This window comes from Zalophus californianus, chromosome 8, assembly GCF_009762305.2.
Source record: "Zalophus californianus isolate mZalCal1 chromosome 8, mZalCal1.pri.v2, whole genome shotgun sequence".
In the NCBI taxonomy this organism is placed as follows: domain Eukaryota; kingdom Metazoa; phylum Chordata; class Mammalia; order Carnivora; family Otariidae; genus Zalophus; species Zalophus californianus.
In genome coordinates this window covers 27340991-27368417 of record NC_045602.1, presented here as the reverse complement: position 1 = coordinate 27368417, position 27427 = coordinate 27340991, and the positions used below count along the sequence as shown (strand labels likewise).

Genomic DNA, 27427 nt, shown 5'->3' with positions numbered 1-27427 from the left:
TTACCTCTCTCCGTACCATGTCCAGAATGTACTTCCTGCCATATATACTCAGCTCATTACCCTACATGGTTTTTCCGTGGCTCTCTATCGCCTAAAAGAAAAACAAACAAACAACAACAAAAAAAACCCCCACAAAAAACATGTTTTCTCAATGGAATTCAGGTAAAAGTGCCTGGGGGTAACTGCCTCATGGGATTTGTGGTAAGAATTAACGGCTCTACTCCTGGTAACAGTGCATTAAATACCAAGTGCTGCGGTCTTATCTCCACCAGGTCCTATTTTGGGCATTTTTGACCACAAAATCAATTTACGTGTGATTTCCAGGAACATACCACTCTCTCTTTTTCACTCATGCCAATGCACATGGCTAGATTCTGGAAGAATTCACATCTTTCCTTCTTCTTCAGTTCTTGGGCCCACCACCATCCCATGTCCTCTCTTTCCCTGAAGCCTCCCTTGATCACCCCCTGCAGACCTAGGAGCTCCTGCCTGTGCACCTAGGATGCCTAAGTAGATGCCCCATAAATGCCAGTGGTTTGAATGAACCTCATTGGAGCCAGCTTGCCAGCCCTCAGACAGAAGGCCAGAACACCCAAAGTTAAACTCTGTCTGGGTTTATGCAGGGACCAATTAAGAATTTTTCCCAGTACAGCCTTTTCTGTTTCTTTTTATTCCAAATGACATCAAAATAAGTAGAGTAATAATGCTTGAAGTGAAGGGATCATTTCCGCCAGCATTCCATGATATTTTAGACTCCTCCAACGCTTTTTCCACCACTTAGATAGCAGCAATCCTGGAAAGATTGAACATTTCTTCTACCCTGGTCACAAGCCTCAGAGTGTGTTAGAACTTTTAATATTATATCCAGAATATTTTTAAACTGTATTTTGTATTCTCTCCATAATTTTTAACATACTGCAATATTTCCAATGTTAAGCGATGATTCAAAGTCTCTTAAAGCTTCCTACTTCCTAGGTCTAAAAGGAACACTCCCTCACTCTCTTTCCCAGAGCCTTTTGCTTCCCAGACACATCTGTGCCACGTCTATGAATCAGGAGTCTGACAACAAGAGTCCTTGTTTGTATCTGGCAGGTCTCTTCTGAACACCTCCTACAAACTTCAACTAATTGCTCACTTACACTGTTCTCCCTATAGAAAGCTTCTACTACCTCTGGAAGAGAAATGCTATGCATGTGGATAAACTTACAGCTTGTTCCTAATCTTCATGAGTGACTTATGAAGAGATATCTTCCAGCTTTGAACAAGCTGATCAACAGCCATGCAGAGGAAAGACAGTGAACCTTATTTGTCAACTACATGTATCACCAATATGGTCCAGATTAGGAAAGCTTATATTTGACTTGAGGACAAGAACAAAATTTCTGCTTTTACCATTTGCATAAAACTGCAGACTTCTTACAATTAAAATGGAAAATTCTAGTTTTTATCGCCCAATACCCCATAGAAAACACACACAAAAAACAGAGATTGATGGAATTTTCCAGTCAGAATTCCTAAAGCCAACAAGAAAAAATAATGTTTAAGGACTCTATTTTGATTTTTAAGATATTGTTTGACCACTATCTTTATATGCTCTTGTGTACGAATCTATTGACACACATATGAACGAATACAAATCTATTGAATCAACATTCAGGACTGATAAAACCTCACCCTTTATTCTGGTACCTTAAATTCAACCCGTCAGCAACAAAAGGTAGAGAGGAACAATACCACTGTCTCCCTCCAAATTCGCTCTTCTGACCCTGACAAAACAAATGATTTATCTGTGGCTGTCACTCTATTCTAAAATTGATCAGTATCAAATCAGTTCTTCCACATGTGTTTCTCAGATGCCTATGGAACTATCAAGGACTGTTAGCAAAAATGCTCACTGTTACCAAGTCACTTCATTTCCATTTGAATGGAGCAATTCAAAAGCCAAGGGAGATATGGAACAAAGAGTTGAATGAGAGCTGTCTAGAAGTACAGAAGAGATTATTTAGTAACGAACCAAACCATCCAAAATGTCTACGACTTATCAGTAAAAGTTATCATATGAATGTTTAGTCTAAGATCCAAGTTCTTCAATATGCCCAACATAAAAAAGAAAAGTCTCTACTTCATTAATAAGTTAAAATATATCAACCCTTGGGGCGCCTGGGTGGCTTAGTCGGTTAAGCGACTGCCTTCCGCTCAGGTCATGATCCCGGGGTCCTGGGATCGAGCCCCACATCGGGCTCCCTGCTCGGCGGGAGGCCTGCTTCCCCCTCTCCCCCTCCCACTGCTTGTGTTCCTGCTCTCGCTGTGTGTGTGTGTCTCTCTGTCAATTAAATAAATAAAATCTTTAAAAATATATATATATCAACCCTTGTCAGCTAATACATCTAGTATTAAGTGATGGAAATAACCTATCTTAAAATGCTTTTATGCCAATATTGACCTTATCTAATCAACCACACGAAAATGTTTGCAGAAGGCAAGAACAATGAAGTTTCAATAAGGATATGGCTATCTGTCCCCCACGTAAGGGAAAGGTGCTAAGAATTGTTGGACTTCTGCTCCTTCTAGGGTACTATACTCATTGTCGCATGTACTTTTTATAGCAACCCTGTGAATGACAGTTTCATATCAAACCACAGAAGAGATAACTGAGATTCTAAGACCATTAATACTCTTCCCAAGGCACACGATTAATAAATGGCCGTCCATATTTACAGTCTACCATGCTGTCTCCAAAGTGTGCACATCATCCTCAAAGATTCTGGAGAGTTCAGGAGGTGATGGAAAGGCCCAGTCATGGTTGTTATGACTAGTGGCTACTGCAAAGACCCATGGAAGCAACAGCCAGAGGCCAGGCACTATAGTCTCTCCTCCTAATGAGAAGTACTAACCTCTCATGGCTCCTCCTGCGCCTAGACGTAGACCCTGAATCCTTCTCAACACACTGCAAGGGTCAGCCACAGGTAGAGTCATTAGATAAAATCCACTTTCCATCCCTAAGTATTGCAATGATCAAGAATAATGAGGCAGAAATAGGGGTTGCCACTAACCACAAGGGCTCAACATCTAGTTACAAGTGTCCTTGTCTCTAATACAGATTTATTCTCAACTGAGCTGAAAAAGCCTATTTCTGTGGGAGGGTCAAGCCACTGTACTGAATTCCCATATTTTCCCATTTCTTACACGAATCATTATTAAAAGAACAAATGGAGATGTGGTGCTCCATCTGCAAGAGTTTAGAAGCTAGCGAGAGGAAACCAAACTTACACAGGCATTCAAGCTCTTGGGAGGGCCACCCAAGGATGCTGACACAATCAATCAAAATATCCCCTTGGGAGCAGTACTGCCCTAACCACATGAATGACCGGCTCCAAGGAATCCCAAGGCACTTGGATCCCATTAAGTTCAAGTTTTGCTATTCATCTACCAACAATTAAAAGGGGCAGGACTCTTCAAGACCCTAATACATTTTCTCCATGTGGCTACAGAAATGGAAAACTGTCCACAACAGTTATTTTTACAGTTGGATTAAATCTTGTAATTCTCTGCGTTGAGTACACGGACTTGCTCGGCCTCACTCTTCTAATCAAGGAATGGGAATAATACACCTATTGTTCTCAGGAAGAAGAGAAAGAGTATGTGAAAAATACCTACAACTGTGCTGGGTGCACAGAGGGTGCTCAATAAACATTAGTTCTCCTTTTCCTGCACCTCCAGGCTAGCTCTTTCCCCAGAGGTCTAACTCCAGGAATTTTTCTTCTCTAGAAAGCCACTGAACTCTCACACAGGAAGCTAGAGCAGCCCAAATTGGACCTACCCATAGGTCCCAGAGGCAGAGTCAGCACGTGGCTTCAGCAGGGACCCTCCCAACAGAAGCACAAACACTGGAGTTCCTGTCTTTCCGTTATTTAAACATATTATTTAACGAGTTAAATCATCAGACAGAAAGATGAGCAAATAGAAGAGAGGAGGAGCAGAATTCTTTCTCTGGCAATGGAACCAGCGACATTGTCTTTAAAAGGTGGACACGGGGTGCCGGCAGTGGGGGCTTGTTGAGAACTCAAACTCACCAGCTTGGTTAAGTGGCTGCCGAACTGAGCCCTGACTTGAAAGCCAGCCTACGGTTCAGAGGAACTATTACCATTCCTCTCGCTGCAGCTTAGAAGGACCCATATTTTCCCACTGTTTGTGACAGGAAGCCCTTCAGCTGCTGGGCGCCCAGGGGCAGCAGGTTGCTGCACTCCGTGAAGACCAGCGGGGCTCAGTCAAGGCCAAGGGGAGGCAGCCAAGCCAAATGCAGCTGTTGCTATATGACCACAGCTCACCAGGCTGCAGCTTTGTCCCCTCGTTCTGAGAGGCACATTCCGGGCTGGGATTAGGCAGACCCGAGCCCCACCACATTCCCGTCTCATTGCATTCTGTCTGGCCATGAGACAAAGCAGCACAAGGGACATTTCATCTTACCTTAACTGAGCTCTCCAAAGAAATGTGTTTCCTGCCTCATTACATGATGTGCTAGGCTAAGCCTGTGTCATCAGTTTCATAGAAAAAAAGGTAAACTCTGTGTTTCTACCATTTTGAAGACCGATAAGACTTTTGTCTTCACAGCTACTCAGCATTTAGGTACAGTACGGTCCATTTGAAGGATCAGGGTTACTGGGGAGGGGGAGAAGGGGAGAAAAGGGTGGGGGAAGGAGGGACACACAGGGGAGAGAAAGAGACAGAAGGGGAAGATTCACTGATTTGTGTCATTTAACAGTTATTACACTAAGGGATTTTAGTTTATATTTTAAGTTCCAAGAAGCCAAAATGTTCTGGGTAATACATGCGAATCACTGGAAAGAAATCTTCCATTTTCTGGCTAAAAGGTGACTCCTTTGATAACCACAGAGTCAATGAATCATAGGTACTTTATTACTCGACTTCCTTTCAATGAGCTAAGAAAAAGTTACTCAGGACCCCCTCTAGGAATTAGCCAAGGAAAAGTGAATCTCCCGGACTTGAGCTCATCTGGGACATTCTCTCTCAATTTCTCCTCTGGGTTCATTTCAGAAAATGGCACATAACTGTGGCATCCTGTCTTTACCATGCCCTGCGGAAGTTGCCTTCAGTAGCTGGGATGGGAGGGCCTGTCTGCCAATGCCCTGGGCTATTTCTTCAGCATGACTGCTTGCACTTTTAATTCTAAATCCCTGGATATCTGGATTTGATATTCCACACATCAATCTCTATCTGAAGTTTACACAGCGTTATCTACTCATGGTTTGGTTGAGCAAAGTTTACATAATGACTGGGGAATATTCTGTTCTGCATATATATTCTTCTCTGAGTATCAACATCGTGGTTTCCCCCAGTGCCTCTCGTCTTGCTTGGGTGGGAGCAGGGGTCGGTAGGAAAGGCTACCTTTCCAGAGCAGAATCCAGCTCTAATACTCCCTCCTCACACATACAAACCGTGTTAGAAATCACCACACAGTGGCATCCTCTGACAGCAGGCCACTTCAAGAAATCTCCAGATACAGAACCTTAAACCTCAAAATCCCGTTTGGCAATGCAATGAGAGTCATAAGTCTGCATCTGAACCAGAGCTCGGCCACTAGCTGTGACCGTGAGGTAGTCCCCTTCTGTCTCTGGGCCTCAGTGTTCTGATCTACAAAATGAAAAAGGTGAGCTAGATGCTCTCAGTTTTAAGGATCTCCCACTCACGGGACTATTTGGTACAACTGTATGATCACTGGCTCTCAACTTCTCAGAAACACCAATGACTGGAGAGAAGCCACTTGGGGAATGCCATTTTCCTTCCTTCATTGCTTACTGTCCTCACAGCAATTCATTCCCATACATGTATTAACCACATTTTAATGCTTTCTGCAGTAACAACTTCTTAAAAAAACGAGACAATAACAAGTCTCTGGAATCCAAACACCTTTGATGTGTGACATAAATTTTTCAGCATCTATAATTTTAAGGTTAAATTATATACTAAATTTCAAAGGCCAAGTACTTCAGAAAGGGTGGGGGGGAAGAGATTCCATGTGCTTTCCATGCACACCTTGAGTCCAAATAAAAAACCACTCTTTAGTCACCAATGGGGTAACTATCAACTGTGTAAAATCTGTCCCTTGGGGAACTGTGAAATGTTTAAATTCTTTAATGAAAACCCCAGAGAGCAAATTAAACTGAGTCAAAGTTCTTTGGATGCTCCTAAAACTTATTAAAGCTATGTACAGACGATAATTTGTTTGTATCAGACTGAAAACTTCGGTTAAATGACATAAAAACATCGACATACTAGGCAATGCGATCAATTTATGTTTCATAAGTTTAACGTACACAAGAAATTAAACATAAACTGGTAACATCTGTTAATGCCAACCTCATGTCTTATAGTATGTTTTTTTTTAAAAGATTTTATTTATTTATTTGAAAAAGAATGAGAGAGAGAGAGAGAGAGCACATGAGATGGGGTAGGGTCAGAGGGAGAAGAAGACTCCCTGCTGAGCAGGGAGCCTGATGTGGGACTCGATCCCGGGACTCTGGGATCATGACCTGAGCCGAAGGCAGTTGCTTAACCAACTGAGCCACCCAGGCGCCCCATACAGTATGTTAAAAATATGCTTGGCATTACAGTTAATGAATTGCATTCTGAGATAATCAATTGTATGTTGTACGGTAATCAGGCAATTAATAATAACCCTAAACATATGGACACTGCTCTGATCAGAAAGCACTCTGAGAAACCACGCTTCATCGAACCCTCTGAACAACTTTCTGAGGTGGGTATCATCTTTCCCGTTCTACAAATGGGGAAGGAAGCTCACACACACACGTGACAGAGCTTCCCCCAAGACACAAGAGTCAGTGAACAGCTTACTCACTTGCTCTATAGCCTGGGGCAAGCTACTTACCTTGTCTGTACCTTATTTTCCTCATCCATAAAGTGAAAATAATGACCTGATCCTTCAGGGCTGTTGTAAGGTGAAGACAGAATGCATATAAAATGTCTAACACTGTGCTGTACATACAGAAGGCACTCACTAAGTAGTAATCTAAAATTTCTGATCCCCTCCAATATATTTATATGCCCCTCATCAACAAAATTCAGGCTTTACCCTGGTGTACCCCTCAGAGTTTGCTGTGTAGTATTGAAGAGGGGTCACAGCTGATCAAAGGAAGCTGAATTCAGTACCTTGATTTGATTAACAAAATTTTATCAAAAACAAATTTCTCTACCAATTGTATGTAAGGAAGAAGAAACACAGTGGTAACCCTGACTACATAAAAAAAATCACAAGTTTCTTCACGACCTGAAAAGAAAAACATACTACCATAAGTGAAGTTAAAACACCAACAATCCAGTGGAAAAGAAAAACAGCAAAGGAGAAAAACGTTTGGACAACTGGGTTCTCAACCAGGAGTGATTTTTGCTCCCAGGGACATTTGGTAAGGACTGCAGACATTTTTAGTTGCCACATCTGTTGGGGAGAAGGAGAGGAGAGACTGCTACTTGAATCTAGTGAGGAGACACCAGAGGTGGTGCTATCAATATCCTACAATGCACAAAACAGCCCCTTGAAACAAAGAACTGTCCAGCCCAAATGTGAATGATGCTGAGGTTGAGAAACCCTAATGCAGACACAGGAGAAGACTTATTTTGAACTCAAGTTCAAAATGCTTAATAATCTGTATTGGAAAGGATATGGTCAAAGAGACAATCTCTGCATTAGGAGACACAAACCGGGGTTCTAAATCCAAATGTAAATTCTCTGGACTGGGAATGTGAGAGAGTTCCTCTATATTTTAGGTAATTTGGTAATCATCCATTAAAATTAAGTCAGAACTTACCCTCCGATGTAGCAATTTCATTTCTAAGAATTGATAAAATTCTTAAGATATTCACACATGTATACTAAGAATTCATTATTCACTACAGCTAACGGCAAAAGTTGAAAAGGCAAATAGTGGACACCACAGTTAACTATGTTACAGTATATGCCAGGATAAAATATTATGCAGCCTTTAAAAAAAAAAAAAAGGCAGATTTGTTTGTGCTGATATTAACTGTTAAGTAAACAAACTAGACTGACTTTCACTCCAGAGTAGGTCCTGCTGTGTTTTTTAAATCTTGTGCCATATGTTACATAATCCAAAAAGTGCATTACTTTTTTTTTTTTAAAGAAGATGCCATGCAAATCAACTGTTTTAAAAATCTGCATTCAGGTCCTTAACTGTAATTTTAGTGTTAGTCAAGGCACAATCAGGACAAAGAGGCACATTAAAATGTGGCAAAACTGAAGACAGTCTAATAGAGTTTTTTTTAAGATTTTATTTATTTATTTGAGAGAGAGAGAGAGAGAGAAAGAGAGGGAAAGCACAAAGGGAGAGTGAGAGGGAGAAGCAGACTCCCAGCTGAGCAGGAAGCCCAATGTGGGGCTCGATCCCAGGACCCAAGATCATGACCTGAGCCATAGGCAGATGCTTAACCAACTGAGCCACCCAGGCGCCCCTAATTAAAGAGACTCTTGACGTAGGTATATAGGAACTCGACTGAGTTTTGAGAAAACCATAGTAAGAACAGCACCCTGGAACCGCCAAAGAAAGAAACTGGCAAAGAGAGCTCCTCCTGACAGAGGCTGTGGCCTCTGGTCGAAAAACACCAAGACCCCCAGGGAGACTGCAGGCAGCCGCTGGGAATAAATACCCCAACCTATCTCCCCTTCCGTCCTCTAGTATCCTACAGAAGGGAGTCCACTGATGCCTCCAGGGACACAGAGCTGGGCGGGAATTCAGGCAGAAGCATTATTAAACTCTGTCCTCTGGCTGTTGAAGAATGCTCACTCACCTGGCCTTTTCTTTAAGTCCACACGAAGAAAAAATTCAAGGAGCTGTTAATCCAAGTAAATTAAGATAACCAGAAGAATTGGCAAGAGATAAATGAAGCCAAACATGCATCAGATGGAAGAAAACTACCTCTTCAATTACTATAAAAACCATGCTCCTTAAGTTTAAAATGAGCTTTTGACTTTATTCCCCCCCCCCCGCCACCCAGTAAAGTGATTTAAATCCTTGCAGCTCAGATTTTTAATCCTAAACCATACATCTGTTACAGTGTAGAAGGGTCCCAGCACACTCTAAGGCATACAGGCCCTCACTGCAGTTCATTTCTATTATAAAATGGGTATATTAGATTGGATAGTATCATTTTAGGGCTACAAGGGATTTTGAACATCTACTCCCTAAACTCCTCCTTTTGCAGATGAAAAAATTAAGATTTCAAAATGAGTCTTGTTCAAGGGGCAGGACCAGGACTAGAACTCGGGTCTCCCAAGACTCACAGTCAGTACTGACTATTGATTACATTGTAATTAAGTACTTAGCCTAGTGGAAATCTCAGTTTTTAAAAAATCATCTACAACAAACCAATTCAAAATTGGGCAAAGGACTTGGATAGACACTTCTCCAAAGAAGATATACAAATGGGTGATAAGCCCATGAAAAGAGACTCGACATCATTAGTAATTAGGAAAATGTAAATCAAAACCCCAATGAGAGATACCACTTCACACCTACGAGGATGGTTATCACCAAAAAAAGGCAGTGGGGGAGAGTAATAAATATTGGCAAGGATGTTATAAAATTAGAACTAGCATGCTACTGGTGGGAATGTAAAACGGTGCAGCCACTGTGGAAAACAGTTTGACCATTTCTCCTAAGTTAAATGGAATCATCATATGATCCAGTAGTTCCACTTCTATGCATATTCCCTAAAGAAATCAAAGCAGGTCCCCAACAAATCCTTGTGCACCAATATTCATGGCAGCGTTATTCACAGGAAACCTAAATGTCCATCAACAGATGAATGAACAAACAAAGCAGTCTCTATGCATACAATGGAATATTATTCAGTCTTAAAAAGGACGGAAATTCTGGCACATGCTACAACAGGGATGAACCTTGGAAACATCAGGCTAAGTGAAATAAGCCAGACACAAAAGGACAAATACTGTATGATTCCACTTATATGAATTACCACAAATAGGCAAACTCAGAGAGACAGAAAGTGGAATGAAGGTTGCCAGGGGCTGGGTGAGGGGAGAGAAGAATGGGAAATTATCATTTAATGGGTATGGAGTATGTTTGAAATGATGACAAGTTCTGGAAATGGTTAGTGGTCAGGGCTGCACATCACTGTAAATATACTCAATGCCACTAAAGTATATATACTTCAAAATGGTTAAAATGGTAAATTTTGTGTTATGTATATTTTACCACAACTAAAAAAAAAATCAGTCATGTGAATTATGGGCTGAGGGTCTCATAAAAAGCAGCAATAAAATATTGCTGTGCTGACGGAATTAAGAACAGGCATTTCATTCAAGCAAAAAAAAAAAAAAAAAGCACCAAACAACTGAAAATTCCAAGTTTCCTGGGCAAGATGACCAAAACCTAAGGGAAAACTGGGTAAGGGGTTATATGCAGGTGAGGGCGAGGTCTTACTTGCTCTCTGGGGCTGTTTCTCAGGCCAAAAGTGAACGCTTTAAAAACTTGCTATACCTCATTGTCCAGCTAACCTGGAGTGTTTTGGCCACAAAGAGGCTTTTCTTTTTTCAACAAGTTAAATAATATGTCAGACTCTCAATGCTTGGATAGTTTTTTCTTTTAAACTTGGCAAAAATGACCCTTCAAAAAGCATGTGTAAAGACATTTGGGTTAGAAATAACAAACCTGCAACCCTCCCAAGGTGCTCTGTTTATTTGAACATGTGATGATGCTATTGTTCAAATAAACACACTCAGCTTTCTCTCCTTTTCCAACGGCCATAGCACAGACACTCTGCAAATGAATGTGCACGGTAGCAATGCTTAGTGTTGAAAAGTGGTTTCTATTATACAATCATTTCTGAGATGTGCAAAAAATGCCTCCCTTGCTAAACATTTTCCCACTTGTTATTTCTTCAGTGTCCAAAGAATCCCCATAAAAGCCAATCAAACCACTTGAGTCATCCAGAGACACCGCAAATCATCTCAATCCCTGCACCCTCTGAAATCCAACATGATCATCAGGTATAAATGATCAAATGCAAATTTGGCCTCCAGGAGCCTGGGTCCCGTTTCTAGTTAATACATGTACAAGAAGGGCTGAAAGAACTGTCAGTTCAAGCCCCCCCACCATCACCAAAAAAGTGCCTTGTGACACAACACTGAAGGTTCTAGCTAGAGAACAATCTTGGGATTTAAGAGGGTGGATTCTCCAGGGACCTGGACAAAATATCCGAGAAGGTCTGAGATATTGTCCAAAAGGGAAAAAGAGCATTGCCTAGAGCAGTACTTCTTAGCTTCGGCACTGCTGACATTTTGGACCAAATAATTCTTTGTTGTAGGGGTGGTCCTGTGCACTGGAGGATGTTTAGGGGCATCCCTGGCATCTGCCCACTACATGCCAGGAGTATCCGCCCGCCCCCCCCCCCCCCACCGCCAGTATGGACAACTACTAATGTCTGACACTGCCAAATGTCTCTTGGGGGGAAGTGGGGGACAAAACTTCCCCATGTTGAAAATCATTACCCAAACTCGGCTTTCCCCTTCCCATCTGCACCATGGGTGTGAACCAGAGACTGCACGGTAACTGAGGGAACTGAGCATGCGCCACCTGCGATCCGTCTGCTAGATGCACGGGAGGCAAAAGGTAGAGGCCAGAGTGAGGGGAAGGAAATACAATGGGGCCATGAGGGCAAAAGGAAGAAGAGTTTTAGCTTTGCTATCCCACCTAACGAATTCATTTTATTTTATTTCTGTTTTATTTCCCATTAAGTCAACTTCTCTAGTATGCTGTAGGTGCTCTCAAATATCATATTTATGAGTCAACATCTAGGCACTACAGGTGCCTAGGGAAGCTTGGGTGTAACAAAGTTCAGGTCAGAGATTATGTTGTCAGAGAGCCAGGCTGATGGTTGAGTGAAGGGTTTGGACAACTCAGTATCATTCAAGCACACCTTATCTTGAAGACTGCATTCTCAAGTCCTTTCAAAATGCTTAATATTAATCACAAGGAGAACTTAAGTGGAATAAGGATGGATCCATGCAAATATATCTCCCATTTCACTTCATCCAGAAAAACAATTCAAATTTATGTCCTATTACTAGTAGGCAAATAGTATCGCCCTTGCATATAGTTGTGCAGACTATGGAACTTTTTAAAGATTTTTATTTTTATTTATTTTAGAGAGAGAGAGCACAGCGGGGAGGGGCAGAGGGAGAGAGAGAAAAAGTCTCAAGCAGACTCCACACAGCACACAGCCCGACACGGGGCTCGATCCCACAACCCTGAAATCAGGACCTGAGCCAAAACCAAGAGTTGGTTGCTTTAACTTCTGTTAGCATTCCAAAGCTGCCAAAAGTCAGTAATAGTCATCTCACTGCCTGGGGTGTGGCTGCACTGCAGAAACCAGCTAGCTGCCCTAAGGAGGGAAGGGGACAATCATCCGGAGAGCCTGACACATATCCCTTGAAATTCAGGGGACATGATGAACAAAGAAATTTTCTGACTGTCCCTGGGAAAACTGTGAAGGCAGGAGGTCAGCTAGAGCAGGCTGGACTGGTAGCGTAAAGAGAGAAGGCAGCCCTGCACACAGGCATTAGAGGCTTCCCTTTGCGACCGTACCCAAGAGGCAGTCTGGCAGGTGAGGCAACGCCAGCTTTTTTTTTTTTTTTTTAAGACTTTATTTATTTATTTGACAGAGAGAGACAGCAAGAGAGGGAACACAAGCAGGAGGAGTGGGAGAGGGAGAAGCAGGCTTCCCACTGAGCAGGGAGCCCGATGCGGGGCTCAATCCCAGGACCCTGGGATCATGACCTGAGCTGAAGGCAGATGTTTAACAACTGAGCCACCCAGGTGCCCCAGGAAATACCAGCTTTAAGAGAGAAAGGAAAGGAGGTAGGAAAGTTGCAAAGGATTAACATATTTCAATTATATAGCAGTTATAAAACATTTCCTAATACAGTGTCACTCATAAGAATTCGGTATCATTAAATAAAGATAGTGTATCTTTTTGAAACCATTTTTGTTGAATTAGTAACACCTTAGATCTTTGCTACTCTGTGGGTGATGCATGGCCCCCAGCAGGATCCCATCCCCAGGAGCTTGTTAGGAATGCAGAATCTCAGGACCCATCCCAGAACCCCTGAATCAGAACCTGCATTTTGTCAAGATTCACAGTGATTCCTAAGCATTGAAGGGTGATGGGCACTGGCTTAGACTACAGGTTCTCTATCAAAGTTGTAGCTAACCATTGCCAACATCAGTGGTTTTCACAACACACACACACACATCCAAAACACACCCAGGCACTATGATCCAGAAGGCCAGCAGGGCGGGCTGGGCATCTGTACCTTTCAGTAATCCACAGGACCTTCTCCTGTAGAACTAGGACTGAGAACCACTGATTTAGGGGTTGGAAAAGGCAGACATTTGAAGTTGGGTTTCAGCCAGAGCTCCTAACTACTATCATACCTCCCTCACCCCCATAAACATTGTTATACAGGTGCATCCGCTTCTCCTTCTAGAGGCTTCATGAAGTCACCGCCAACCTCTAACAAAATGTAGAATTAGATATACTTTTGTCTCAGGACTGATGAGGAACCCCATTCAAAATGATCAAACAGGATAAAAATGGCACAGAGACACGCAAAGCAAGACAGGTTGAAAAGATAGAAACTGTCCACAGCTGCCTGGGACGTGTCAGTTTGACTCAGCACTGACTTGTCAGGAGGGCTTGTTATTTGTGAATGAAGATGAAAGGAACCATTCACCAGCCACCAGCAAATTGTTAGGTTTTCTTGTCTAGATTCTGTCTTGAGGGAAGAGAGAACAGGACCTGATTTAAATCAGACCCTGATTTTAGCCGCTGTTATTGCTGCATACCCAAATATTCAAACTCAGCCACCACTGGAGCTGGTCAAATTTCAAATAACCAGCTAAAATAGAGCCCAAGCTCTTGAATCCCACCCTGATTTCTAGGATAGACTATTACGCAAATTGGACACTATTAGTCCCTCGTGCGGTATGTTTCTAAAGAGTTAATTTCCTTAAACGAGATTCCTCAGAATTCTTAAGTTTTCAAATGACTGCCAGGTAAAAAGAAGAAATACTTCTGGCAGAAAATGGTCTATAATATGATGAAGTTTGACAGAAGGGAAATAATAATTACTGTATGAACAGCACAGTCAGAAGGTCTTTTACCAAATAAGGTTATGATTGCTGCAGTGAATGTGTTTCAATAAGAGGATATTTTCAGCCTGAAGAGTTAGCTTCTTTTTCAAAATGCGTATAATACAGAGTAAATTCTGTTTAATGCTAATTCATCTATTTACCAAGTACACAACTTTGGCGTGAATGTTATTTTTTTTTTCTTTTCCATACAACGTCATGGTTTTCTGGGCACATTACGGGGCTCTCAGATGTTTCTAATTACCCTCTCTGTACACCCAATAAAACATCTGGCTCAAAATGTTATTAATACCACAAGAAGATCCAGAGGGCTCATAAATCACCCTTTCTTCAGAAAGGGACAATGCAGTGGCAAAAAGTGACATATTCTAATCTTGCTACATAAGGCTAGTTAAGAATGTTCCAGTGCACTTCCTAATTTGCCAGAAAAAAGGGCAGTGGTCTGCTTTCCTTACTGTAAAAAAATCTTAATGTCAAGTTTCCCTTTCACCTCTTCTAAGGAAAATTTGATGAAAATCAGGTTGAGTTTTTGCACTAGGAAATCTTAGAAACTCTTCATATTCCAGAACAAATTTTTATTGAATCTGATGGGCATATGAAGTTTGGTCTCAGAGTGAAGAAATTTCTCATTACTGCCCAAAGTTTTCATTTTTCCCACCAAATCTTACAAAAGCCAACACTGCAGTCACGCCAGGTTTTTTTTTTGGTAATTATTGCATGAGTCGAAATTCAGGATAATTGTGTCGAGCAGGAAACCATTCCTTAAACCCCTACTCTTCCACTAAAGAGAAAATCAAGTTCTCTTTTTTTTTAAATCAAGTTTCCATAAGTGTATCAATGACAGCATTACATTAAATTGGCAAAGGGAGGGCATCTGGCTCTTCTCATTTTATTTCTGATACGATTTTGGAGAATCAGTCTCAAACTTCCTAACTAGCTTTATCCTTCCCCATTTGGTAGTTATTTTATTTTCCTGGACTGCGTAACATGAAGATGACTGTGTGGCCGCCCTCAAAAACATTTTCATATCATCTGTGAGGTGAGTTCCAGAAGGTTTTTCCAATGATACAGAAATGCATTATTCCTCTTCCACTTGGAAAAATATATATACCAAAAGCTGGTATAAACATTTGACTCTTATACTACAGATGCAAAATTGAGCCCAATGTGTACGCCAGTTAAGTGCTGCAGATATATACCGTATCTCATAAATATGAGTTCAGTATTTATGTCTAGTCCAACTTCCTTACATTTACTCTAACCAGAGAGCCCAGAGGTAAATTACACAGTGACAGCAAAATGACTAGCACAAAGCAGGATCAAATGTTATCATCATACATCACTGGAGATGCCCCCATCTATGCAGGATGATTACTTTTCCTCCTGCCCACAGCTTTCAGTTCCAAAATGTGTTACACTGTTTAAATGCTTTCACTCTTGTCAGCAGGCTTGGCAACAGGCAAGAGCTTCCTGGGTAAGCCAGAGAAGCCCTCAAGAGGGAGCGGATCCAAGGCAGAGGGAACATGGTGCTACTACATTGTCTCCACCCTATGACAATGATACACGACATTACTTTGTATGTAGGCTAACCTGCCCAAAGTTAGCCTAAATGTGAGCAAGTACAGAGCCTTCTGTGCACTAGGAGTGGAGGACCAAAGTGGAGGAGACAGAAACATCCTTCTATGTCTTTTTTTTTTTTAAGAACAGGAGAGAGGGGAGGGAAGGGGCAGAAGGAGAGAGATAATCTTAAGGAGGCTCCACGCCCAGTGCAGAGCCCAACGCAGGGCTCAATCTCACAACCCTAAGATCATGACCTGAGCTCAAATCAAGAGTTGGACGCTTAACCGACTGAGCCACCCAGGCCCCCCTGTGTCATCAGGATCAGTAAATGAAGGAACCATGGTCTCTGTGGTATAAAGGGAACATACCCTATCCAAACTCAAGGAGATGTAAGCACACTGCCCCGTATCACAGGACACAGAGGTTGTAAATTAACAGAAGGATTGGTTACGTTTGGGAAAGACAAAGTTCTTCTTGAAATCAGTCCAAGGAATCCATATACGCCCTCAGTCTCCTCCTTCTCATCAGCCTCAGGAAAGTGCTGCAAGAGATGGAGTCATTATTGGATTGTTTCACTAGTTTGGAACCAGACAGGTGAAATCACCAACCCAGGGTTCCAGAGCCATCAACAGTATACCTGAGCTAGAGCAGCAGTGCCAACTGACAAGGTAATCACTAGAAGGAGAAAAGGAAAGAGAAAAAGCAGCACACACAGAAGCATTTGAAATAAAGCTCGAAGATGTTCCTTAAGAGACTGCAGGTATTGGGGCGCCTGGGTGGCTCAGTCATTGGGCATCTGCCTTCGGCTCAGGTCATGATCCCAGGGCCCTGGGATCAAGCCCCACATCAGGCTCCCTGCTCAGCGGGAAGCCTGCTTCTCCCTCTGCCACTCCCCCTGCTTGTGTTCCCTCTCTTGCTGTGTCTCTTGTGTGTCAAATAAATAAATAAAATCTTTTTTACAAAAAGAGAGAGAGAGAGAGAGAGAGACTGTGGGTATTTAGACAGACGTAGGAATGGGGAGCAGGGGCAGCTAAAGGTACAGGAATCTAACCGCCCTTGGCCATGAGTAGAAAGTACACCATAGTCAGTGTTCAAAATGTAAAATCCAAACTCCACACAAAGTACTACAAAGGTGTCCTTTTTCCAGCATCTTGTAGTCACTGGAATATGTATGTTCTTCTATTCTGTATCCCCAAGCTCTATAAAGACTCCTCAGATGGTTATTGTACTCCTGTGATTTCGGTCGCCTGGGGATTCATAAGGAAGCTGTATCGGGTAAAATCTCTGTGCCACCATTACAAGCACCCGCATAGACAATTTGCTCTGTCAACCCAGAAGCCAGAAGCATTCCTAAAGTAATGCACCATGCTGGCACCGGGGAGACCAACAAAAAGCAGACAGGTCCCTGTCCCCAAGCAGTTGAGAATTCAGTGGAATAAACAGGTAGGACAACAAATTAGGGAGATGAGGCTTCGTGGCATGAGCAGTGCTTGGCTGAGTCCTGACAAAGCAGTGGGGGGCTGCCCAGGCTCGCTGGCCAAGGAAAGGCATCTGCCAGGCTGACCCAGCGGTGTGAACAGGGGCACAGCTGCACAGAAGGCGTGGCGCATCTGGGGACCTTTAGTAACCGGAGCCTCGGTTGGGCAGAAGCAGAGATTAAGGTCGAATTATGGCCAGGGAGCCAGGCGGCAGCTTATCCTGGAAGCCCCAGCATGTTAAACTAAGTAGTCTGGTTTTCCAAAGATCAACGCATGCGCTCAAGCTGAGTGACTAGGAAAGAATACACACTTTGAGACACTGTGTTACAGACTCTGAGGAATTCTGAAAGGTCATTTATTCTAGGCTAGCCAGCATTAACCCCATTAAGGAGTCCCAGCCACCCCCATGATATACGCCAGGCATGGCTTACAAGGAACGATCGATCACACATGCCTTTCTCACAGAGCTAGCAAACGGCTGAACACTTTTACACACAGTTGTTTCTTTTCTTTCTTTCTTTTTTTTTTTTTAGCTGTTCTGACTACAGACATACTTTCATATACAACCACTCTGATGCCCCTCACCTTCCCAGCTTCAAAGATCTTCTTCTTCAACCAAAAGGACCTCATTCTCTCCTGATTTTGGCTCTTAGCATCAACTTACTGCCTCTCCTTGGTCCAACTAACCCTAGAATCACCTTTCCTTGCAAACTTCCTCCACACTGGACCCTCCCCCTAAACACAAACACACAAACATGCACATGCACACACGTACACACAAATACATTTGCCCTCACAACCAGTCTTATTTCCATTAAAAGCAAGCTCCATACCAAAATCATATGATCTGTCTTATATAAAATATTGGAGAAATAGGCAACACAGCTTCTTTGGTAATTCTTTCCTGTATCAAAGACCCTATACTTTTTATTATAAGTAACCAAGATTCCTTCTGCAATAATTCCAGGACCACTTTTACACCAAGAGACACGCTTGCCTCCATCCTCTGTGTATGAGGCTCTTTATCTACAGATGTTATTAATAGGATTCCTTGATACAATGTGTGTGTGTATGTGTGTGTGTGCACGCCTATATACAGATCGATAAAACCTAATCCAAGAAGACATACAGGGCAAATTTGCCTGAACGCTCCAAACACCAGCCCTCTGGAGATGAACCACAAGTTATATAAGACAAACACAGTGATAGAGTTAGATTACAAAGTTTGTGATGTTCCCTCCCAGAGCTCACTACTCAGTCCATTCAGGTCTCTGCTCAAATGTCCTCTCACCAGAGAGCCCTTCGGGATGGGTCTAAAATAGCAGTGCGTACCTTCCACCACCACTCCCATCCCTACGCCCTCTCCCAAGTTTCTATTTCTTCATAGCAGTTATCATTACTTGGCATATGTCCAGTTTTCCTTACATGTTGTATATTGTAGTATACATTTGACTATAGTGTGTACTCACACTATAGCTTAGGTTTTTTAATTTTTAGTTGTGGTAAAATACATGTAACATAAAATTTACTATCTTAACCATTTTTAACTGTACAGGTCTGTACTGTTAGGTCCATTCAGACTGTTGAGTATTCCAGCTCCAGAACTTTTTCATCTTGCAAAACTGAAGCTCTCTACCCATTAAACAGCACTTCCTTATTTCCCCCCTTTCCACCAGCCCCTGGTAACCACCATTCACTCTCCCTCTGTGAATCCGACTACCTAGGTAACTCATACAAGTAGAATCCTATACCATTTGTTACTTTGTGACTGGCCCATTCCACTTAGCATAATACTATCAAGGCTCACTCACATTACTCAGCCACACTGTATTTTTTTAATGTTGCAGGGACAAGTATCTGTTTTGTTCATTGCTGTATTCCTACTGCCTACACCAATCCTTGGCACATAATAGGTGCTCGATAAATATGTTAAATAAATTAATGTTCCTAATACCACTTCCACAGCTCAAATAAAATAAACAAGAAAATGTTTTACGGTAATGGCATTTATTCAGTATCAGAAAATATTTGGAGAAGATTAAATATATTTGGGAGTAGTTTCTTTGATAAGTTCTTAACCAGTCCAAATTGCCCAAATGGCCAGCAACCACTTTTTTTTTTAGTTTTGTATTAGATCATGTTTAAAAACATAAAATCTATACGATGCATCAAGGGGAAAATATACTTAGCAGTTAATTTAAGAGTGATATGCTGGCATTTCACTGGTTTTTGTGCTGGATAAATACCAAGGGATCCAAATGAAGACAACTGGCAGAGGACGAAAGACTCACTTTCTGAACTAAGTTGCCAGAAAAAAATCTTAATGCTCCCCCCTCCCTGAGCAGTTATTGGTTTACTGATTGCCTCAGTGAGAGGGAACTGTTCTTCCCTCCTCACGAAGAGATCCCACATAATGAGTGTTAACAAAATGAACTGCTCCCATTCCTCAAAAACACTTCAGGACGAAGTTGGTTTTGTGAGACATATGGGGGAAAATTCCCAATGCAGAGCAGCAAGCCAATGTCAAAGCTGTTAAAAGTGGCTAGAGGTTGTCATCTATTATGAGCTGTTCAAAAGCTTATTTACGCTATTAAAACCTTAGTTTCCTGCCTTCAAAAACAGAAAACTTCCTCCTTTTTACAAAATGGTAACTATCTCTGTCCCCCTTTCAGAGGACTTTAGTAAGTTCTGAAAAAGTCCAAATTCCTAAGCTTGGAATTCAAGGTGCTCTCCAGCCTTGCCCCAGCTGACCTTCCCAGACTTGTCATGTATCATATCATTACCTTTGGTGCTTCCCACGTTTAAGTGAAACTACTCCCACTTCTCAGAAACTACCCGTGCCTTGTTGTCTCTATGCCTAATTCTAACAGGTAAATTCTTCCCTCCCATATCAGCTTTGCCTCCCTTCTATTTCCCATCCATCCACATTTTAGAACTTAACAATGCTTCCAGTCCTGCTGCCCCCACCAGTCTGCATTCAGGCAAATGTGCGTTTACCCAGCTCCCACTACGAGCCAACATGGGTAGCAGCTGGGAGAGCAGGGTGAACTAAAGAGGAAAGGCACATGCCATTCCTCGTCTCCCGAAGCATCCCTCCCTCAGCTGGACGTGGTATCTCCTTCTCCGGGCTCCTGTGAAACATCTTCTACCTTGATTTAGATTTATTTACACATACTCCTCGTTTCCCCCAAAGCAAAAGCTCTCAGCAGACAGCTTTATGATTTGTCTTGGAAAATCTAATACGGTGTTTTATACATACTCACTTGGCAACATGGAGAGCAGGAGGTATCTGGGACAGAAAAACCTAAGTGAGAGTCACCTTTAATCAAACCACAAGGGCCTTGGTACTCACATCCACAGAACATGAATACTATAATTTACCTCTCTCAGAGGAAGTAAGCATCAAATGAAGTAACATATGGGATGCTCATGGAAACTAAGTCCCCTATAACTCTTCAGAGAAAGCAGCATCATATAAACCAAATGTATTATTTTAGCCATCATGATTGCTTTTCACTGGTTCTACAAATAGGCTATGCCATGGATAGTGTTATTTTATTTCAAATATTCTAGTTGTGACAACATGAATTCCTGTGTTCTCCTTATTAGGGGGACTTACGACTCTATAAACAACTTTAAAAATACCAGGAGGTCATCTTCATTATATCCCTATGAGTGGAAAGAATCCATTAAAACAACAATGGTTAACCTGCTGGCCCACTCAACTGGGAATTTGTTCCCCTTTTTTAAAAAGGCAAAGGTGGGGAGAGCAAAGAGGCAAAGTTCAGAATGTCACAAAAAAAGTTATTATCATTAGAAATCTGCTTTAAAGGAAATGCCACTTAAGGTAAATATTCCGTTACATCATATCATGTTCATAAAAAGGAATTTATTCTAGAATCTCAAGAGTACTTCCCTTGGATATCATCCTCATTCAGACCTCACAGTCAGTGGAAGTCATACCTTAGATTTCTCCAACTGGGGGTGCTTGCCTAGCTGAGTCAAGGCGTTGATCTTAGGGTTGTGAGTTTGAGCCCCATGTTAAGTGTGGAGATTACTTAAAAATAAAATCTTAAAAAAAAAAGATTTCCCCAACTGAATACTCAAGAACAGAGACTATGTGCTTAATCGTCATGAAAAATACACCTGCCTCTCACATCTAAATAGCCCAGACTCACCATCACCATAGACCAGAAAGACAACCACAGAAGGAACACAAAAAAAGGAAGAAATGAGTATCACCCCTGTGTCTGCTACAGAACCACCCTCTGTATACCCATTATTACCTGTTTTGTGTGGCCAGTGACCTGAACCCAAGAGGATCTAAAACCAGAACATGCCCAATGGCCATGATGACGCCAGGACTCCAACCCAGGGCTGCTGGTCTCTGAGCTGTCCATTCTCTATCAGACCACCCGTCCTTCCCACAAAACCCAACTCCACAAGGTCCTTCACCTGTGTCCCTCCTATACATTGTGTTCAGACGCCAGGAAATTAAGTAAACAGATGACCTAAAGAGATCTAAGTTCTAGTCCCAGCTAACAGACTTGCTGGGTAACTAAGTCAAGCTCCCTTATACCACCACCTAAGTTTCCTTATCAAAAAAATGTCAACAATATTATGTGTCCCACTTCCTTCAAAAAAAAAAACAAAAACAAAAACAAAAACCAACCTATAAATCACCATGGAAATGTTCAAAATTATTTCTGTGTTCTAATTATCAAAATGGATTATTTAGTTAAGCTGCCTTGACTTTGAAGTCCATATGGTTTTCCCAGTATTATTTTGACTCCTTGGAGCACAGTCAGCAAACTGTGCCACTCAGCTCAAACCTGGCCCACCGAAGGTTTTGTACGGGGCCACACCCAGGCTGGTACATATCATCTATGGCTGCTTGCAAAGCCACTGCAGAGCTGAGCAGTTGGACACTGTACAGTTTGCATTGCAAAGTCTCAAGTATTTACTATCTGGCCCTTTACAGAAGTTTGCTAGCCCCCACATCTGACATACCAGAGGCCAAAGAGAGTAGCTAACAAGTCACGATGAATTTTGAATTTGCCCCAAGCTGTTCTATTTTCCATATACATATCTGATTTGCCAAAAGATTTAATATACCATAAGCAAGTATAAATAGAAAAACCACTAAGTTAGAAAGCCACTTTTTTGTAAATAATAAAGCTATATTAAACAAGCTAAGTCCACAAAGATATAGTTCTAAAAAATGAATTTCTAAAATTTTCTGTATTTCTGAAGAATCATAATCTGTGAGTTCTACAGAATTACCCTTCTTCGAATAAAAAAAAAAAGTAAAACTTCTCCCACAAATTATCCAATATTTGAACTTAAATAAAGAGAAGAGGAAAATAGCTGAGAATATAAATGAAGTATTTCCCAGGACTGCCAATGTGAAACTTGATTACCAAGCCCTCTCTGTCTCTCTCTTTTAAACTACTCTGCCAATCCTTTTGTGGCAGAGTTGAGTTCTGGTTTTGAAATTTTTTTGTGTGTAAATAAGTTTGCTCCATTTTATATTGTGAATAGGCTACGTGTATCCTGTTCCTAAACATCTGCTTAAATGCCAGACAGGAAAGTGTGCAGCATGTTTTAACAAGTAGACTTCCTCTGTTTCTCAAAGCCTTCAAATATTTAGTTTCAAAATGAATACACTGGAAGCCAAAAAAATTACCACCCATCCGATTACTTTGTCATTCCTACTGTAAAGATTTATGAAAAATGCAAGGAGGAGGAGGAGGGGCCGACGCTGTTGATGGAGCTGGGAAACACATGCGAGCAAGGAAGGCAATCAAGAAAAGTAAAAGTGGGAAAAAGCCATTAAGCCCGTAACAACCTCCTGGGAGCTGCCTTTTCTCTTCCCCTCATTGTCTACAACCCTCCAGAAAATAGGATTACTTGTTACTCATAAAAAGTCCTAAGATTTTAAAGACAGACTGAATTTCAGAGGTCACTAAGCCTAAGCCATTTATTTTATGGATGAGACCAAACTGAGGTCCAGAAACAGTAAGTGTCACACCCTGTGGATTAGGTAGTGGCAGGACCGGGACCAGAATCTAGATTCCCGATCCACGGTTCAGCACACTTCCCATGAGGCTCGGCTCTCTGCCCTGCGAAGCGTAATGTGCCACTTGGCACCTACCAGCTAAATTCTTTTTAAAATATGCCCAAACACCCTTATCGTGGCCAGGAAATTCACAATACCCTTTTAAATAGTATCTACGGGCACATGTTTTTTCCAAGTACAGACTATCTAGAATACTGCTTTGACCTCAGAAGGACTAGGAGTCACAATAAAGCAGAATAATCAAAGAGCTAATAAGGACCTCAGGCTGTCCCCTTGTATTTTGTCTTGATGATCATCAGTTTGAAAGAGACACCCTCTCTCCTACCCCCCTAGACACACACACTCAAGACTAAACAGCAATATTCCATAAAAAGACCAGATCTAGCCAGTGTTATTATCTGTCTGACATTTGGGTTATTCTTGTGAGTAACTCATAAAGTAATGTGGGTGTCTGTGATTATTTGAGTACACATGGCAAACCATAATTGGTCAAAAAATAATAAAAGACATTTTTCCGTGACAAAAATACTGTACTGCATGACAACATGGCTGTGTGACAGTGTGACAGCATTCAGTGGACCGCAATACTTTCTCCCTTTACGAAAAAGTAAAAACAACACAAAAATTTTAAAGTAAAAAGCTTTCTTTTCAGTAAGCCACACAGTTCATATTTAAAATAGTTATGAAAGATTAAAAGGTTTGGAGTGCTGACAGTAAGCCACTAGCATTTTTTCCCCTAAATCCCTGTCATATATCAATTTATAATTCTGCCTTTTGATACAGAGCAGAAATGTGGCAAAAGATTCAAGTCCGTATTCCTTTCTACAACTGAAATGCAGTTTTTGACAATTTTTAGAATTTTTTTTTAGAACATGACTATTCATCCAGTAAAACTTTTAACTTCATCACCACGATCCACATTTTGTAACATGAGGCAGATCTAATGCAAATTCTCCTTATGACCGGGCATATAAAAATCTGAAGCTGATCAGTGCAAGTTGTGCACAAGGGTCTTAATCTAAAAAGCGATTCCCTTCTGTCCTATGGATACCTCCCATCGCCATGGGCTGCATAAATGATAGGCACTAAAGGGCAACCGTCTAGCTGCCATTGCTCTGAGAAGCCAAAAAGCAGGTTAACAATTATTCTGAAAGTTAAAGAGCTCACGGAAGCAGCATATTCGGACTCAGAGACAGAAACCCATTCAAGCAGAGAGCAGTGTGAGTAGAGGAGGATGTCTAAACGCTATGCTCTCATACAACTCTATGCAGTAAGGACGGTTAGGGACCGTGGAGGAACTCACCCACTCGGAAGTTCGTGGCCGTCAGGGTGTCAGCAGCATGACCATTCTCACTAATGAGAGTGGTGGTGTTCCCCTTCTCACAGCTGTTCTGACAGCTGCCCTTGGTGCAGGTCACTTTACAGATGCTCGGAGTAAAGACCACCTTGATGCGGCCAGTGTGGTTACTCACTAGGAGCGGAGGCAAGGAGAAAAAGAACAACAAACACATCAGCTTAGTATCCATGAACGTGCCTTGGAAGGTTTTTTTAAAAAAAAGGAAAAAAAAGAAAGGAGAGGAGAGGGGGGACGAGAGAGCCCACAACCCGACAGGTTTAAGGAAAGAGGGAAGCCTTTAGTGCGCGCTGCTCTGTATCCAGTGGTGTCTCTGAAACAGGAGTAGGAAGCTTAGCAAACAGAACTCTGGGATGCACTCCAAAACCACATTTGAAGTCGAGTCACTGGAGTGGGATTACTAACCACAATGCTGCACTTTATTCACGGGCAGACAAAGAGCACTACGGAGGGCACGACATGAAAGAGCCAACCCTGACAGGCAGATGTAATGCAAAGAGGTTGGCCATGCACCTCGTGGTGAATAAACTCCTGTGTCCTCAACTTGCATACTTTCCCGGTTTCTCCACTTATTAAGTCACTATTTGCAGTCCGACCCCTGGAAATGTTTTAGGCATGCGGCATGTCTGAAAACATCTGTCTCAAATCTCCTGGCACTCTCAGCTGAAGTGATCAAATCCTGTGATGCAGCTGTGGGAGCCCAGTTCTTTTTCACAACTCTGGGGCATTATTTCTCCACATTAATTTATACAACCTGTATTTTGTTTTACTGTAAACAGGGTCCGTCTAAGAAAACGGGAGGCCAGGTCACGAGGCTCAAGGGCTGCCTCTGTTCAAGGACCATCCTGGAGTCCTCGCTGCGCCTCTTCATAGGCCACCTCAGGCAGGTTATTTCCTGCATTCGCGTGGCCCTCTCCTTAAAACCAAATGCTATAACCTGACTGCACAGCAGAGGCAGCAGAGGATCACAAAATGGGCACAGATCTCACATTCACACTCTGGCTTATAAACCTGGCTCAACCGAGGTGTGACTTTGCACATGTCATTTCACCTTTTCTACAAAACATGAGAGAATTGCAGCTGATGTTTTCGAGCTAGTTCTAACTTTCAATGTCTCTATCAGGGGTCAGCAAACTGCAGCCCAGGGATCAAATCTGGCCCTCTGCCTGCTTTTATAAATAAAGTTTTATTGGAACACAGCCACACTTCCTCCTTTACATATTCACTATGGCTGCTTTTGTGCTGCAATAGCGGAGCTGCACAGAGGATGTCTGCGCTCACCCAGAACTGCCATTCATGGCCAAGTCCCAATCTAGACTCTATGACAAAGTGCAATACAGAAACTCTAGTCTGACTTCTACGTCTATGATATGTCCCCAACCAGCTTGTTCCTCTTTCCAGGAGCCTAGGCAGAAAGCAAAGACAGTAGCAGCAACTGGAGAGACAGATGGTTCATCTCTGAGACTAAGGATGGCAGGAAGTAGTACCCTTCCTATTACCACTGTGTTACTTTAGAAGCCAAGGAGAGACTAGCTCTGGGTCAGCCTTTCTGTGGCCATCCCCTGACTACCAGAAGCAATTCTGCCCCTTTATACTGCCTCGGTCTGACCAAGATTATATTTTCAGGAAATCATCCAAGAGGCCTCTATAGGCCCTCAACAAAATAACTGTGGTCAGATCTGAGCTTGGAAACAAAAAACCTTAACAACAACAACAACAACAACAACAACAACATTAGAATTTCAAAGCTGGAACTGGGGTCTCAAAGGTCCTCTGACACAACATTATTTAAACATCTCTAGTGACAGGTTGTTCATTATCCACTAAGATAGCACATTCTAGTTATAAGCCATTCCTAGCAAGTGCTCTTCCTCCTTGAGCTCAAGTGTGGCAGTTGCACCCATTAATCCTGACTCTGCTCCCCATGGTTTCACAATCTAACAATGCCTCTTCCACATGATTGCCCTTCAACTCCTCAAAGAGAACTACCAAGTAAGCAAAGAAAACTCAAGTTAGCAGGAACTTGAAGAGATCAGCTTGGGTTGGCCCTCTCACTTAACACAAGAAAACAGTTCTTCCAGAAGAGAAATAGCCTCTGTTCTTTTCAAATGTTTTTCCAAGATGATTTCCCATTCTTATTCAGTGGTTCTAACACAAGAGATCAGGACACATAGCGTGAAGTGGGGAGATATCCTAGGGGTCAACCGGATCTTCCAGCACCTTGCAAAATGGCATCTAGAAACTTTTTCTACAATGGGCCAAATAATAAATATTTTAAGGCTATAGACCTGATGGACTCTGTTGGCAACTACTTAACTCTGTTGTGGTAGCAGGAAAGCAGACTGTCAAAAACAGTATGTAAATGAATGGTTGTGGCTGTGTTCCAATAAAACTTTATTTATTTATTTATTTTTAAGATTTTATTTACTTATTCGAGAGAGAGAATGAGAGATAGAGAGCACGAGAGGGAAGAGGGTCAGAGGGAGAAGCAGACTCCCTGCTGAGCAGAGCGCCTGATGCAGGACTTGATCCCGGGACTCCAGGATCATGACCTGAGCCGAAGGCAGTCACTTAACCAACTGAGCCACCCAGGTGCCCTAAAACTTTATTTAAAGAAACAGTTTGCCAACCACTGCTTTGAATGCTTATACATCTAAAATTTTTGAGTGTACCCAGAAATTTAAAAAACTACAACAGGATGTTAATTCCACAATCAGGCAAAATTCAT

General features: G+C 42.1%; 1 protein-coding gene across 9 annotated transcripts in view; it reads right to left on the bottom strand.

Moving 5' to 3' along the window:
• LTBP1 (latent transforming growth factor beta binding protein 1) overlaps window positions 1-27427 on the bottom strand; it is a 388182-nt gene that overhangs the window by 204060 nt on the left and 156695 nt on the right. For 5 of the 9 annotated variants that reach the window (XM_027621433.2, XM_027621430.2, XM_027621432.2 and 2 more), the window contains exon 5: window positions 24649-24816. The exons of 1 other annotated variant lie outside the window; for it this stretch is intronic. In XM_027621433.2, coding sequence (XP_027477234.2) covers window positions 24649-24816 — 168 coding nt within the window. Of the gene's footprint in view, window positions 1-24648; window positions 25041-27427 lie in introns of those variants that run through there. 3 more of the 9 variants (XM_027621437.2, XM_027621438.2, XM_027621436.2) reach the window with 2 other exon arrangements.